At 35.8% G+C, this 14,657-nt stretch overlaps 1 protein-coding gene across 2 annotated transcripts in view; it reads right to left on the bottom strand.

Annotated features, from left to right (window-relative positions):
- The window catches only part of ARID4A (AT-rich interaction domain 4A), a 49,984-nt gene that overhangs the window by 22,164 nt on the left and 13,163 nt on the right, over positions 1-14,657 (bottom strand). For both annotated transcript variants that reach the window (XM_075753303.1, XM_075753302.1), the window contains exons 6-11: positions 9,259-9,338; positions 9,058-9,152; positions 8,303-8,435; positions 6,299-6,378; positions 4,569-4,645; positions 2,592-2,758 (exon numbers count right to left, since the gene is read on the bottom strand). In XM_075753303.1, the coding sequence (XP_075609418.1) occupies positions 2,592-2,758; positions 4,569-4,645; positions 6,299-6,378; positions 8,303-8,435; positions 9,058-9,152; positions 9,259-9,338 (632 nt within the window). The remainder of the gene's footprint in view (positions 1-2,591; positions 2,759-4,568; positions 4,646-6,298; positions 6,379-8,302; positions 8,436-9,057; positions 9,153-9,258; positions 9,339-14,657) is intronic.

Genomic DNA, 14,657 nt, shown 5'->3' with positions numbered 1-14,657 from the left:
AAGCTCCACTGAGAATATTCTAGGAGAGGATGGACAGAAGCTATTTTCGACCTTGATTATTAAAGGAGAAACTCCACAAAATGTAAATGCAAAATTCGAGTAATTCAACATCTTTAGTCAAATAAAGGCAAAAAATATCATTCACTTATCAATTCTCTCTGCAACCGGTATTACTGCCTTTCTAAGAGAAAAGAAAAAAGAAATTACAATAAATTCCCTAAATGCTGTCTAATTGCAATATCTAGCATGGCCCACAATTAAAATAAGAATATGTATTATAACAGTTGAATCAGCAATTTGATTTAATGAGCCAGAATGACAGTTCTGCTCTGACATAATCTAAAGAGATCAATATCTATCCTCTGCTACATAGCTTCAGCATGAAGAAGCTCACCTTATTTTTACATGCCTACTTGTCACTTGGAAAGAATGGATTCTACAGCTTCTCCTACCAGCACATCCACCTGTCTGGAATCCTTTGCTTCACTACTCTACATTTAGATTATTCTTTAAATATAACCTCTGTTTCTTTTACAGGAATGCTTTTTTTTTTTTTTTTTAAAACCATCAAGCTCCCCCCTCCCCCTTCTTTGTTTGAAACACACAGCACTTTTATGCAATAGCCATGAAAAATTATATTAAAAATGGATACTAGAAAACTAGAATAGCAATCCTTGATTTTTAGTAACTGATACTCTGCAATTTTAACCAACGTTAACACAAACAGAGCAATACAGACTGCAACAGTTCACACCCTGCAAAATGTGGCCTATTCCGTCCTTTTCACTGCAAACAGAGAAAAAACCCCCCAGAGGATTCTATATTCTGCACGCATTTATCCTTATATTTATCTAATCATACCATTATTCTCATACAGACATCTACTCCATTTTCCAGAACACTGTTATCAAGGCATAAAATTAACCCCTAAAAATAGATTCTTATTGTCTTTTTTTTTTTTTTTAAACTGGAAAGATCTGCCCTGACTGCATGCTCCACCAGACAGTTCCCAGATCAGAAATGTAAGTCAAACCCGCATTCTTAACAACCATGTTAACATTACAGATTAAAACACAGAATCCTTACCTAGGAGCTGCATTCTTTCAAATGTAAAATGGTTTTACTTCCTTTCTATCTAATCTGCCCACTGCCTGGACATATTTCAGCCTGACTTTCCAAATATTTCCTTGCTTTCTCTCTCCCTGCACGGCATCCGCAGTTATACGGCATTACTTACATTCTCTTCCATATATAAAAAAAAAAAATTATATATATATATATATTAAAAAAAAAAAAAAATCAGACATTACATGAAAGGCAAAGAAAAGAGACAGCCCATTTCAAAGCATCTGGCAAACCTCCCCCTGGCCGGCGGCCAAGCCTCCGCTCCAGCGCCCGCTTCTCTCCCCCCCCTCCCGCCACACACACACACTCTCTCTCTCTCTCTCTCTCGCTCCTCCACCCCCGCGCATGCGCGGTGCCGACCAACACTCCGGTTGCCCTGGCAACGCTGTAGGCCGCCTCCGAGTCTGAACGGCCATTCTGCGCTCGGGGCTGACAAAACCGCACGCTGCAGGGGAAGCGAAAGGGAAACGGGGTTTGACCTTCCTCAGAAGATAAACTTCCCTTCATTTTTTTTTTTTTTTCTATAAAAAGAAAGGAACGTTTCTGAGGGTACTGTGAAAATCGCACGACGAGGAAAAATACCAAAACAAACTAACCTCACAACCAAACACACCCCCCTGCCCCTACTTCTAAGTAGACCGTTAAGGTACTTCTAAATAGAACACCCAGGTTAAAAACAGATAGCAGAAATAAAAGGAAACTCTGTAGATACTGTTTTGATGACATGAAGAAGCTGGCTAACTATTTCAGCCTTAAAATTGCTGATGCCAATGCTTGCTATGGCATCTTGGCTTCACTGGTTATATTTAAGGAGTTTTGTCCCTTATCTTCTCAAAAGAAAAACCTATTGCCGTAAAAATTAGACAGAAAGTCCATCCACGTCATAGCATCTGATTCTACAATTCCCAACTGGTAATACTGGTGTTAAGAAAAAAACTAATACTTACAAAGGTAACTCCTATATGGCTCTTAAGCAGTGTCTTAACAGCCACTGTGCTCATACTTGCAGCCAGCCTATTGCTTTCGCTTTAATAGTTTGTCCTTCTGTTTTTTAATCAAACTACTCTTTTCAGAAACAAGTTATTTTTTGTATAAGCTACATATAAAGTACGAAAGAAAAATAGAAAGTTAGTTTTATTTAAGTTTGGATTACTACTATTAGGCTCGGGATCCATTTTTTTGGTTACATCTCTCCTTCTGACCCAGATTCATTCTGTCACTCTTCTCTGCCTTGAATTCTTAATTTCTGAGATTTGCCTCCAATTTCTGCACTGGATAATAGAAGGCAATCTGCCAGTGCTCACAAATCCCAGTAAAGACAACTCGTAGCAAAGGGAAGATGAACCGGTCTGAAAAGATGTTAAAGTGAGTAAGCTGTCTGAGAGTAAAATGTCAGAAAGTACAGGACTTTCAGGCATGCAAATTCAAATTATCTTTGAAGAATGACTGAAATTGCTCAAACTTACCACTACTTCTTCAGTTTTCTCTTCTCTCTTTTCTTCCTCTTCATCAGTTTCTGCAGCAGCTCCACCTTCCTCATCGCTGCTAGAGGACTCCAGAATTTCACTGATGTCCATTTTCCAGTTCCGAGGAACGCCCTTTGTGCTGAGAAACGTGCTTGCCTCCTGTAGCCCTACAGAAGAAAGGGCCCTGCTTTTACCTCATCCGCAGTACTTACTCACAAAGCATTTTTAATTTCCTTTTTCACCTTCTTGTAAATTACAATGCCAACTTAAACCAAAAATGGAATTAAGTCATAAAATAGATACTTCAGCTTTAAACACTCGGTTTACACGCTTTACATTTTGAGCTTATCAGCAACTCAAGGAGTTGAGAACATCCATCCACACACAGCATCCAGCAGTTTTCTAGGCGTAGGTCCCCATGAGCACTGCTAAGGTTTACACCTATATATGTGAACAGTACCAAAGATAGGCACCTATATGCATCCACATATATTCTCTGCAACTGTGAACTGTTCTCTTTCTGTATGGAAGACACAAATACCGTAATAAAATTATTTCAAAAAGCAAAGCCATCACAGTTAGATCAAGTACTTTGTTCTTTTCAAAATATCTTCATGTCTTGAAGTTTAGATTGAAAAAAAAATGCAAATATTTTGTTTAAGAGAACTGCCTAAAGAGATGCTACGTTAATGTTTGGAAAGGAAAAATACACTGATGAGTAAGGGAGTGATGGGATGGGGAGAAGTCACACTTGTACAATGAAAATACCTCAAATTCTTTTCCTTGAAGAGGTGCTCCAAGTGGGAAAACAACAAAGCAAAACAAACCCAGATAACCCCAAAACATGCCCCCCCCAGACACAATAAAAGACTTTAATAAAGAGGAATCGGAAGAACACCCAAACGAGGGACATATTCCAATGAACCATTCACAATGCTGCTGGAGAAGAAAAGGCACCAGTTTTTAATAGCTGCTGATAGAGTAACCTCTGGAAATTTGTCTAAACTCTTTTTTTGAAACCATTAGTACCTTTGGTTCCACAATATTCCCTCATGGCAATGAATGTCACAACCCAATTATGTTCTCCACAGAAAAAAAATCCCTTTCATCAATTTATCTCAAACCTGGCATCTGATCATTTTTTTGGCTGTTCTAAAGTTCTTATACTGTGAAACAGTTATTAAGAAGAAAGTATAAGAGAAATCATTAAGAATTACACAAATTAATCAAAACCACCTCAAGCTCTCATTTGTGAATGTCACAGTCAATCATTACTTGTTAAGGAGCTGTTCCACACCGTTACTCAAAATGGAGGAATTGCGCTTGTTGAGAGGAGGGTTTTTGTTGTTATTGTTTTATTATATATTTTAAAAATTGCTCCTTAACAACTTTTGTGTTTTGAGGTCTGATTGGGAGAAACAACACCGAAATTTAAGAATTATTTACATTAAAGTAAGAATCTGGCCTTTTACAACCTCACTAAAGAGATGGATTACTGTAGTCATCCATCCATCCAGAAATCAAGTTCTCTAATTATACTTTTAAGTCAAACATTATTAGAACAGCCTGCCTGTGATTAAAGTTTACACTTTGCTGTCTGAGTATTTTTAACGTAAAGACAAAGAGTTTTGAACAATAGCACAAAACTTTGGTTTTAGGAGACTTAACCATATATTCCATTGTTCAATGACATTTCAAATACTATACCTTAAAAATATTCTATTCACTTTCTAAGAACTTGGAGTGGATCACAAGAAGGAAATAAAAATCAAATAAACGACACTTCTACTGGGTGCAATTTTAATAATAAGGCAGCTATATCCAAAGTTTCTCTCATTTATCACATTTAAAATTGTTTGCAAAATATCCAAGAGCAATATCAGAAATCAACAGGCCATAATTTATCTGCAAAAGTTAAAAGCACCATTGCACGAGATTTTTTTTTTTTTTAAATACCTAGAATTTATTCTAATTTACCTTTTTTAGGAGAGGACTCAGATTTTGGCAAGTTCTGAATGTCTAGTTCTTTAATGTCCTTTCTTGCTACTGAGTAACTGAAAAAGAATAAAGTTCTGCTGTTATTTTTAAATCACAGTAAAGCAAGCATTTCAGTTAGAAAAATAGCAATTTCTAAAATTTTCAAGGTCCTTTCTAATATAACGCATAAGGCATTTGTTACTGTCAAAACCAGAATAAGTTTCCAATCTTTCTTCAGGCACTAAAACAACTCTTGTATTTAAATAATTAAGAAAAGTTTGTAAAGCTTCTTTACTTTGAATGTTTAAATTTGCACAGGTAAAATACTCTACATAAACAAAAAACATTTTCTAAATTGAAAATATTCACACCAATCGATAGTTGCTACCCAAAATAGCAATCTAGCTAAGAAGAAAGAAGCATTTCTACTAGCACAGAATAACAGTGAAGCCAAATTCACATATCTGCATTCATAAATAGTTGATTTTTATTTTTAAAATTACAAAAGTGTTCTTACAGCACAATATATGGAAGTTGCTCTGTTCTAAAGTTATACTGAATATTCAGTTACTGAATTACTACAATAGAAATGCTAACCAACCTGCAAGGAAAGCCTTACAAGTGAGTTATTATAATAAGATTTTTTTTCTTCTTTCATTATTTCAGAAAAACTGGAGTAAAACCTCAGGAATTGGAGGCCGCCATTTTCTGAAGTTAAAGCCATAAGACTATGGGGAAAAAAAAGTAAAACAGAGCAAGTCTGCATGCTTTTCCAATAACATTCTACCTTCAGTATATAAAGAACCAGACTTATCTAGAAGGCTGAAGATACATGTCTACATTAAGACGCCAAAACAAATTAAGTCTTCAGTTACTTGAAATATGCTTCAGTAATCAAGTACTCACACCCTACTCAAAATCACAGCTATTAAAAATTACAAAGTGTTCACTTTGAAAGAAAGAGAGGCAGAGGGGTGATGCCTGACCTTCGGCAAGGAAATTTTTAGTTATAATATGTTGAGACAGATGCGTTAAAAGTTAAGGATGAAGAGAAATAATGGGAAACAGCTTTAAAAACCAGTCTTCATATTCTTTTGAATATATTATTCCATAAGTGAGACACACATCTCTCTCTCTCTCCTCCTTCCCCCCCTTTTGTGGGGGCCACACTAATAGGAACTTTCTTTTTTTTCCCCCAGGAATCTTGATTCAGATTCTGTAAAAATTTTAATTAAAAAGTTACTTTACATTCACTCTTTTATTAAAAAAGTAGATTAAACACTTTTAAACTTTGCTATTTAAACAGCAATGGACATCTGGGCACTGGAGGTAATGAGTCAATCAGATTTCCAAACTATTACAACAGACACCCATAAAGATGTAATAATTAAGACATTAAGGGAAATAATTAGAACCAAAACTCACACTTCAAAGAACAGGAATCATCCAAAGTGTTAACACCTGGGTTTTTTCAAAGTTGTTGATTCTTTTAAAACGAAGAAACACCAGAAACTTTACTAACCCAATGAACTCTATCTGTACAATGTAAAGGTAGGTGAGTAAGCGCAGAAGTTGGCTGGAAATGGATTACGAATGACAAATGTATACAACTAAAAATACACAAAATTGTACACTTTCCTTTTGGAAGAAACAACGCCTTCAGAAGCAATATGTAATTAGTTTTGCATTTTTCTTCCATATACATCTAATGAAAGCAAGCTATTACTTACAATTTGGAATCTGCAAAGGATCGAACTAAACACTGGTCCTTTTTCACTGTGACGTCATCATTACAGCTGGGAGACACAACCTGAAGTTTCAAATAAAACACTTTCTTTAAACAAAAAAAAAAGCTGATCTTGAAAGGAAAGAAAGATGGACAGCAGGAAAACAGCTGTTTTCCTTTTTCTTCTATTTAATTTCCATTTCTGAGAAATCTACTCCAATTTATATTACTAAGAGCAAGAATGACAAATTTGAAGAAGCAGTTTACCTCAAACTGTTAACTTAACTCGTTAGGTACAAGCTAGAAAAGTTTGCAATTTCATTTGTAAACTCAAAACTACTCTAGTGGGTTGACTTCAAGGGATCCTGTTTATTCACTCTGATTTTTTTCTTTTGTTCATACAAAACTTACTTAAAGCAGCTATTTAAAAAGTCAGACCTACTCATATTATACCAGCTTCTGATCTTTGGCATTCGAACTGAGAGGTAAGCAGTTACGGGTTTGTTGGGTTTTTTTTGAGGTGTGGATACTACAAGCCAGTGTGGAATACAGCACATCTTTCCACAGCAGTATCATCTCTAAGTCTAAAAAGGTGATAAAAATGCATTTGCAATATTTGTATTACCACACACAGAACCAGTATACATTTTGCTCTAGACCATATACAGACAGAAAATGTCAAATGCAGATGAACTTCTGGATCTACCAGGACTAAGCGGAAGCTGTGGCACCCCATTCAGATGAATCAGAAGTTTTACCCCAAAAAGCAAGATAGTACGTTCCTGTTTCTCAGGTAGCAGAGAACAGAACAGGTACATGGCCTCCAGTAACTTAATCCCCTAGTTAGATCCATGTTAAATTAAAATCTGTCATTAGTAAAGGGATACACAACAATCAGAACATGTACAATGATACCACATTTCACACATTTAAACTGAGCCGGATAAGTCAAGTGTAGCTGGTTAAGTCAAGTGTCAGCCATTCAGCCTACATTACAACATAATGTTCTTTCAAGGAAGGGAAGACAACTGGCCTGTGTAGTTAGTTACCTTTTGATCCTGGATTCACACAGGGAAATAAAATCTTAAACTAAGTTAGAAGATTGTAACAGCTGAGCTCGTTGCAGCTAACCCTGAAGACTCAAAAATAAAGGACTACAGAACATATGGTTAAGTAAATAAAATCTGCAAAAATTAGTGAACCAAACGTGCCTGTTCAATGGTCCAAATAATTTTTTTTTTATAAAACAAACACACCTCTGATGGATCACAGGTGATGTGTATTAAGCTTGTCTGACAATACCAAAAAATTTACTAAAGAAATCAACTTTTAATATGCATCCATAAACCCTTCTAGGTATATAAAGAATTTGCAAAATGTCTACCTTTCAAGTACAAGTAAACTTGTACAGTTATTTATTTAATATATATTTATCGTCAGCAATGGCAGTGAACAGCTGTATCCTATATTGATAGTAAAACAAAAATAATAATCAACATCTACTGCTAGAGTAACTGGCCATTTATGTAAATGCAAGCATGAAGAAAACTAGTATTTCATAAAATTGAAAGTCTAAGGAAAAAGGCAATCATTAAATACAAAAAAGTACAAATTCCACTACAATTAAAATTCACAAATTTAGTTGCCCTTAAATTGCCTGGGAGCGCAAGTCCTAAGGCATCTTATTTTTAGAAGAAAAATATTGTTACATATCAACCATTTTATGTACAGTTTTGAAAGACTTAAGAGCCATAGAACTGTAACATATACATAAACATTAATCTTTGCTCTCCTACTCTTCATAGATACTGTAGAAAAATTGTATTTTTAGCAAATATGAGCAGCAGAACTTAGTCTGACTACATTCACAACTTTACTGTAAAAATTTTTAAGTTTGCAAACCCCCCTATCCAGGAAAACCGCTATATGAACAATGTTGGATGACACTCTTGTCTAAAAAGATAGTAGTAGTCTGACACTAGAGATGTCAATGTCTTAAGCAACTTACCAAAGCTGGATACCAGTCTGCCTTCTCAGAATTACAAGTCACACTCACAACTTTGCCAAGCAGTTCATCATTGAGACGCCTTTTATCTTCATCTTCCTCTTCACTACTTTCTTCCTCCTTTTCATCTTCAGTACTAATTTATTAAAACATACAGTATTTTAAAGTTTTCATCTGAACTTAGTATTTGAAAGCAAATATAGCTTACAACCAGATCACTCTTCCTGTTCTGCAAAGCTTCAAAAACAAAATTAGCGTTTTAAGAGTGGAAATTGCTTGACACACACTTCAATATTAAGCGCACTTAGTTAGTAACAGGAATTTTGTAGAAATTCTTTCCAAGTAGTAGTATTTTACAATAGCATCATGTTGGAATTGGAGGCATGAATCAGGATTTGATTGTGCAGAGACATAAAACAAAGACAAATGGCCTCTACCCCAGAAATTTGAAAGCATCTTTTTTTTTTCCTACTTTGTGCAGTATAAAGAAGGTTAAAAACCCTTCATTTCCTGACACGTGAGTTCCTATTACATGAAAGAGGCATAAACATTCTTAAGGCTACTACAAGCAAAAACCCCATGAATTTCCTAATTCTGCTAAGATACAAACACGTCTGCATGAACTGAATTACTTAAGTCCATAAGCTGTGTCCACAGCTCACATGATGGAGCATTCAGACCATTACAGCTTCAAAGGTACAACTTCAGTTTTAGCAAAGGACGCTAAAGGAAAGCAAGAGAGCACTATCAAAACTCACACAGGAAGGGAAGATCTTCTTCCTCTATTAGATTTCTTCCCAATAACGGGAGTTCCAAAGTGCTCTGGATTGGTTAGTGGCAGTTGATCAAGCGTCTACATGGAAAAAGAGGAAACAAAATTAGTTTGCTATTTCTTCTCATTATAAATAAATAAATAAACAAACCACTTAATTTTCACTGCATGTCCATCATTGTCTTACCTCACTTTCCGCAAAGTGCCTTTCTCCCTTCAAGCATAATGAAGTTCGTCTCAAGGTCCTTTCATCACCATCATCAAAAACTATTATGAAGCCAAGAAAACACAAGGTGATCAGATCTCTTTCACAAGGCGACAAAACAAGTCTACTATTTATCTCACAATCTAGAATATTCTCTAAAACATGACTTTCAAAATCTCCATTTAACTGTTTCTTTAGTTCACAAGCAAAATGAAGTGTGGTATTCAAGATCCAGCCTAAGAACAGATAACATTTGCACACAGAGATTCAAGCCAGTATAAAATAAGGCTTTTGGATGCAATCATCTAATGTAGACATCCCTCTTATCAATACACTGCACATTTCAAACCATAGCTACTGGCTGCATATCAGTTACTATTATCTAACAATCTCAGGGTTTTGTTTGATTTTGGTTTTTTTTTTTTTTACCCCATCCATTTATTCCTTACTGATGCTACCTACAACCAACCTCATGAAAGGACAAGTGAATGAAAAAAAAGCAAGCCATAGTTTTTGCTACACTATCAATACTGTGCTACCAGCAGACTAAGAGTACTGGAAACTTGCAACTGTAAATCTGACCAATTTATACAGAATACTTAGTAGACATCCTGTTCTCTCAAAACTCATGCATAAGTGAAAAGGAAGTTCCATCTATTTCCATCAATACACATCTGAAAAAGACTAGAATGCTATAAGGCTACTGCCAGCTTTGCCTGAGAAAGATCTACTCTTTAGTCAGTTTAAATGAAACCTTTTCACGAAAACTTCCTTGAAGAGAAGGAAAGAAAAGTTACTAGTTCCCCCCCCCCCCCCCCCCCCCCACTGGCTCAGATCCCACTGGCTGAGCCATGTGAACAGGCTCTTTTCAAAGAGCAGAGACCAGGTGGCTGCAGTCTGGCATTCCAGTAAGGTAAAAGTTTATTTGTATGGGTCAAAGTGCAAGATACTACTCTATATTTAAATGACTTGAAACAGGCTTTTTCCAGTAGTGAACTTAAAAATAAATAAGAAAAAAAAAATTCCAGAGTGTTGTGCATATCGGTATGGTAATTTTAGCATACTTCTATTAAAAATAAATCTCTTGCATAAATGTCAAATACATGTGTACTGTTAGCAAAAAATACAGATTGGTTGCAGCAAGTAAAGCACTTATTTGTCAAATAACTACACAGAAGAGTCACATTCTCATAAACTTAGATTAAAACCATAGACTGCAATAATAACTATATGAAAAGGTATGAATAAAAATTTAATTAAACTTGACAAGATAAGCTTTAAGGTTTCTCCATCTTCAGAGTAGACATACTGCTGTGGTATTCTCCACTGCTGAATTATCTTAATGGCTTATGTTGTAATACTCATACAGACAATGCAACTAACTTTTCCCCCTCCATACTCCTAATATTTTAAGAATAGCAGATATGTATAGCCTAGTTATCTGGACTAGTTAATAATATTTTCAAAACTTTTAAAATATAAGTACCAGTAAGACCCATCAACCCCAATATCAGCACGTTACTCTCAAAATCTTCTAGTTTAGCTTACAGCTCAAGGCAGCCACCATTGCGATGCTTCGCACTAACTGGGAAAACAAAGCATGAGCCCTTCCCCTCTGTGTTACTTACTCAGCTCTGGTACCCACTGATCAGCTAAGCACAAAAACCAGAGCGCTCAAAATAATTCTGAAGGTCAGTGTTGTCACAGGTTTACATTAATTAAAAAAAAAAAAAAAAAATCTGTGCCACCCCTTTGAAGTTTAAGCTTCATTACCTACTCCAAACGTGTCACTCATCAGCTCTCTTGTACACTTTGATAACAATATTTCACTGGCATATTTTTAAGTTTTAGGGTTGTTTGGCTGGTTGGGGTTTTTTGGGAGGGGGGTTTAAATGTTCTGTGCACCCTACAGCGTTTGCCATTTCTCATCACTCTGAAGAGACTTAAAAGCAGATCATCATCAGTATCCTTTGCCAAACACATTCAGCACTAAAGTCAAAGTACTGATTTTTTGCAAATAATCATTTTGGGGGACAAATGGCTAGTGACTGGCAACAGGTAACTATTGAAATAAGCAAACAGGACCTGGTACTTGACTTTAAATTAAAAAAAAAATCAGACTAATTTCTCCCCAATTTTGGAAGCTCTACCTATTTAATTAAAACGAGTAGAGTAGAGATCAAGCAAACCATTCATAAAACAAATGACACATGCCATTTTTTCATCCCTGAAAGATTAAATCTTATAAATACTGAGCATTAAGTAAAATTCACTCATAAACCACACTAAAAAACTCTACTGAAGACACATAAGGAAATTATGACAATTTAGAACTGTGTGAGATATTCTGCTTTCCTCAATTACAACAAACATGCAAGTTAACTTAGAACTCTGAAAGTCACATAATTAGATATTCCTGACAAATATGAGGCAATTATAGACTGCAAAACGTAATTACAATTGCAGAAGTGTCAGCTTCATAAATTTATATTTCACTTTCATGGACAAAACAACATGGAAGAAAAAATAATGCTGAATAATCAAGTTTTCCTAATTACCCCTCAAAACCCAGAGACAATGCTCTCAGAGCTTGGCAGTCACGCTTTCAGTCCTATTCCCAGTTTCCTACCTGAATGAAGACAAGTCTATCCCATGCCTCAAAAGCAGCCCTCTTCCTACAAGCCTTTTTCTGCCATTTGTTTCTGCTTTCTCTAGCTTAAGATACAGAACTGGCCTGTTCTACAAAAGCAGCTTATCCCTTGCCATACAGGGAAAAAGTGCTAGGCCACTCCACATTTTCCAGACTTAAACCAGGTGGACTACAAAAAGGAAAATAAAAAAAACCCAAAGCCCCTTCTGAAATCCCTCTCCCGCCCCTGGAAGGAAAGCTGCTCTTTCCAAAACGACAGAGTACTTTCTTTCATACGAGAGACAGTTATCACACAACTTCAGGGAAGGAAGATGGAGAATTCTCAAAGTTCCTTCCTGAACTGCAAAAGTCCAAGGAATTGGTGTAACTGCTAAATGGAAGTGTACAAAAATATCTGTTCGGCAGCCACGTGAGAGTGTCCTGCCTGGGGCAAAGGAGATGCACGGCAGAGTGTAAGAGCGTGTGATTCTTCCAAAGTAATCAAGTCTAATATGTTCCATTTTACCTTGGTAATTTTCTTCCAGGACTGAAGTTTCTCTCCCTCTCACCCCTCATTCAGGTTAAGAGAATGGATAGAGTCAACATATGCAACCCCCAACAGTCTCATATAAATATATGTAAATACATATATATACACCCATAAATGACAGAACTAGAAAATTTTTATCAAGCCTGTGTGTGTTTATCCCTACAGACTTTACCTGCTCAGTACAGAAAATGCTTTTAGACAATTACAACGGAATTCTCAAAAACAAAACCTAACTGGTGTTATATAGAAGAAATACCATAGCATTATCATTACTTAAAAAGACTTTGCCTTTTTTTAAATTATTAATAGCTAAGTGATAGTTACCTTTAATCTTCTGTCTTGATGGGGACCAGTAGGGGCAGAAACAGAAAGCACTAATATTTTTGGTATTTCAAAGTCACTAAAATGCTTCAAGGACAAACTGAAACTTAATCTTTGATATGTAAGAGTGTTTAGATACATAAGAAATTGTCTGCTCATTCTACAACAATTTATGTTGTGCACACATGCAACAGCACCTGCAACTGACAGCATAGCTGCACAACTCAGAGCAAGACAACATCTTTGTGGAACAACAGTGTATAACATAACAGTATAAAAAGAAAGATTTCCTTAGCTAAATTAGTGATCACTTTATAAAGGGTCAATGGAGAAAGAATAGCATAATTTTCATACAAAAAAATCAATTATTTGAATTCCTAAAGTGGGGCCAAGTAAGAAGTCTCTCCCATTAATCACAATGCAGGAAATATTTTGTAATTGTAGCAACTTTAAACTTGCTTCTCTTCTAGGGAAATCACTTGTCTGTGCCTTACTGAAAGGGTAATCAGAAACACACATTGGTAGTCTTGTCACTTTTAAAAATATGTACCTTTCTTAAACTAAGTAGGCCTTGTGGTTTCCATCTCACTTTTAAGAAAAATCTACTTCACCAAAGTACCATTCATGTTACTGCCACCCTATGCATGAGTTTTTAATGCTAGTCCTAGAGGCTTTAAGAGAACATCTTTTCAATGTACAGTATTATATATTAAGGATTTAATAAATATAAGCAGTAGGGCAGACAGCATGTTTTTTGGCTATGCGATACTTTGATACTATGATAGCAGTCATGTCAGAAGAACTTAAAAGACTCTAAGCTGCAAATTCATTCCTCTTTTTAACCTCACCCACAAGTAAGACTGTTTAAATAAAATGCCTAGTACTAACAAAAACACAAATTAAAAACTGTTAAATTAATGTTGAATAACTTGAATTACTGTATTATGCCTTAAACAGGTTATTGTTACAACTCCAAACCAGCAGAAATTCTAGAGGTTGTATTCTGTAAGAAAGAATTTACTGAACAGTATCAGTTGTGCTAGAGGGAAGGAAACAGGAACGGAAGACAGGGAGATATCCCCCCCATACACATGTGACGTAGTCATCAAAAGATGTGTTTACAGTGCCACAATATTTATCTTAGAAGAGGAACTTACAATCCTGTCCTTCCAAAAGAACAAGTACAAAAAAAGCAGAAGCCCTTTAAGTACTACCATTGCCTAATCTTGTAGCAGGCACGTACTTGTTGGGGAAACAAGGTGTACCAGCTGACTACTTCGGTAAATACTTCTGGAAAGAGAATGATACACACTAGCCAGGAACCTAGATACTACTATTGAAGAGTCAACATAAAGTAGAAAGGACAGAAAGAAAAGCAAAGTTTCTGCTGGCCAGAGGCCTTTCTTCCAAATATGCTGCTTAATGAAGAACACTGACAGAAGGGGAAAAAAGATGACTAAGCAGCACAACCTGGAGGAACAGTCTCTGTTATAACGCTTGTTCTAGTCCCAAGAATGAAGTTCAATACACTCCATATGGAGCATATTTGCACAGTGGAAATAAAATGGAAAATTTCAGAATTTTGCTGCATCCCAACCTTGTTGATAACAGGAAAGAAATGAAATTGATTTTTTTTTTCTGTTTGTGGAAGCCTAGGCAACCCAAAGCTATGACAGAAAAAGAAAAACAAAGCTTCCCAGCTGGAATCAATGCAATACTTCCCAAAAGTTAGAAAAAAATTCTCTCGATTAAAAGTTGAGAAAACTTTTAATCACAAAAACTCATTAAACAGTGCAACTTTCAACCCACTATTGAAGAGCCAGGTATCTTCCATTCCCTGTCTATAGCAGGTCTGTATATGCCATTAACAAAAATAATACT

The sequence above is a fragment of the Balearica regulorum genome, chromosome 5 (assembly GCF_011004875.1).
Source record: "Balearica regulorum gibbericeps isolate bBalReg1 chromosome 5, bBalReg1.pri, whole genome shotgun sequence".
NCBI lineage: Eukaryota > Metazoa > Chordata > Aves > Gruiformes > Gruidae > Balearica > Balearica regulorum.
Note: the sequence above shows the minus strand (reverse complement) of the source record. Positions and strands in the feature narration are given on the sequence as shown.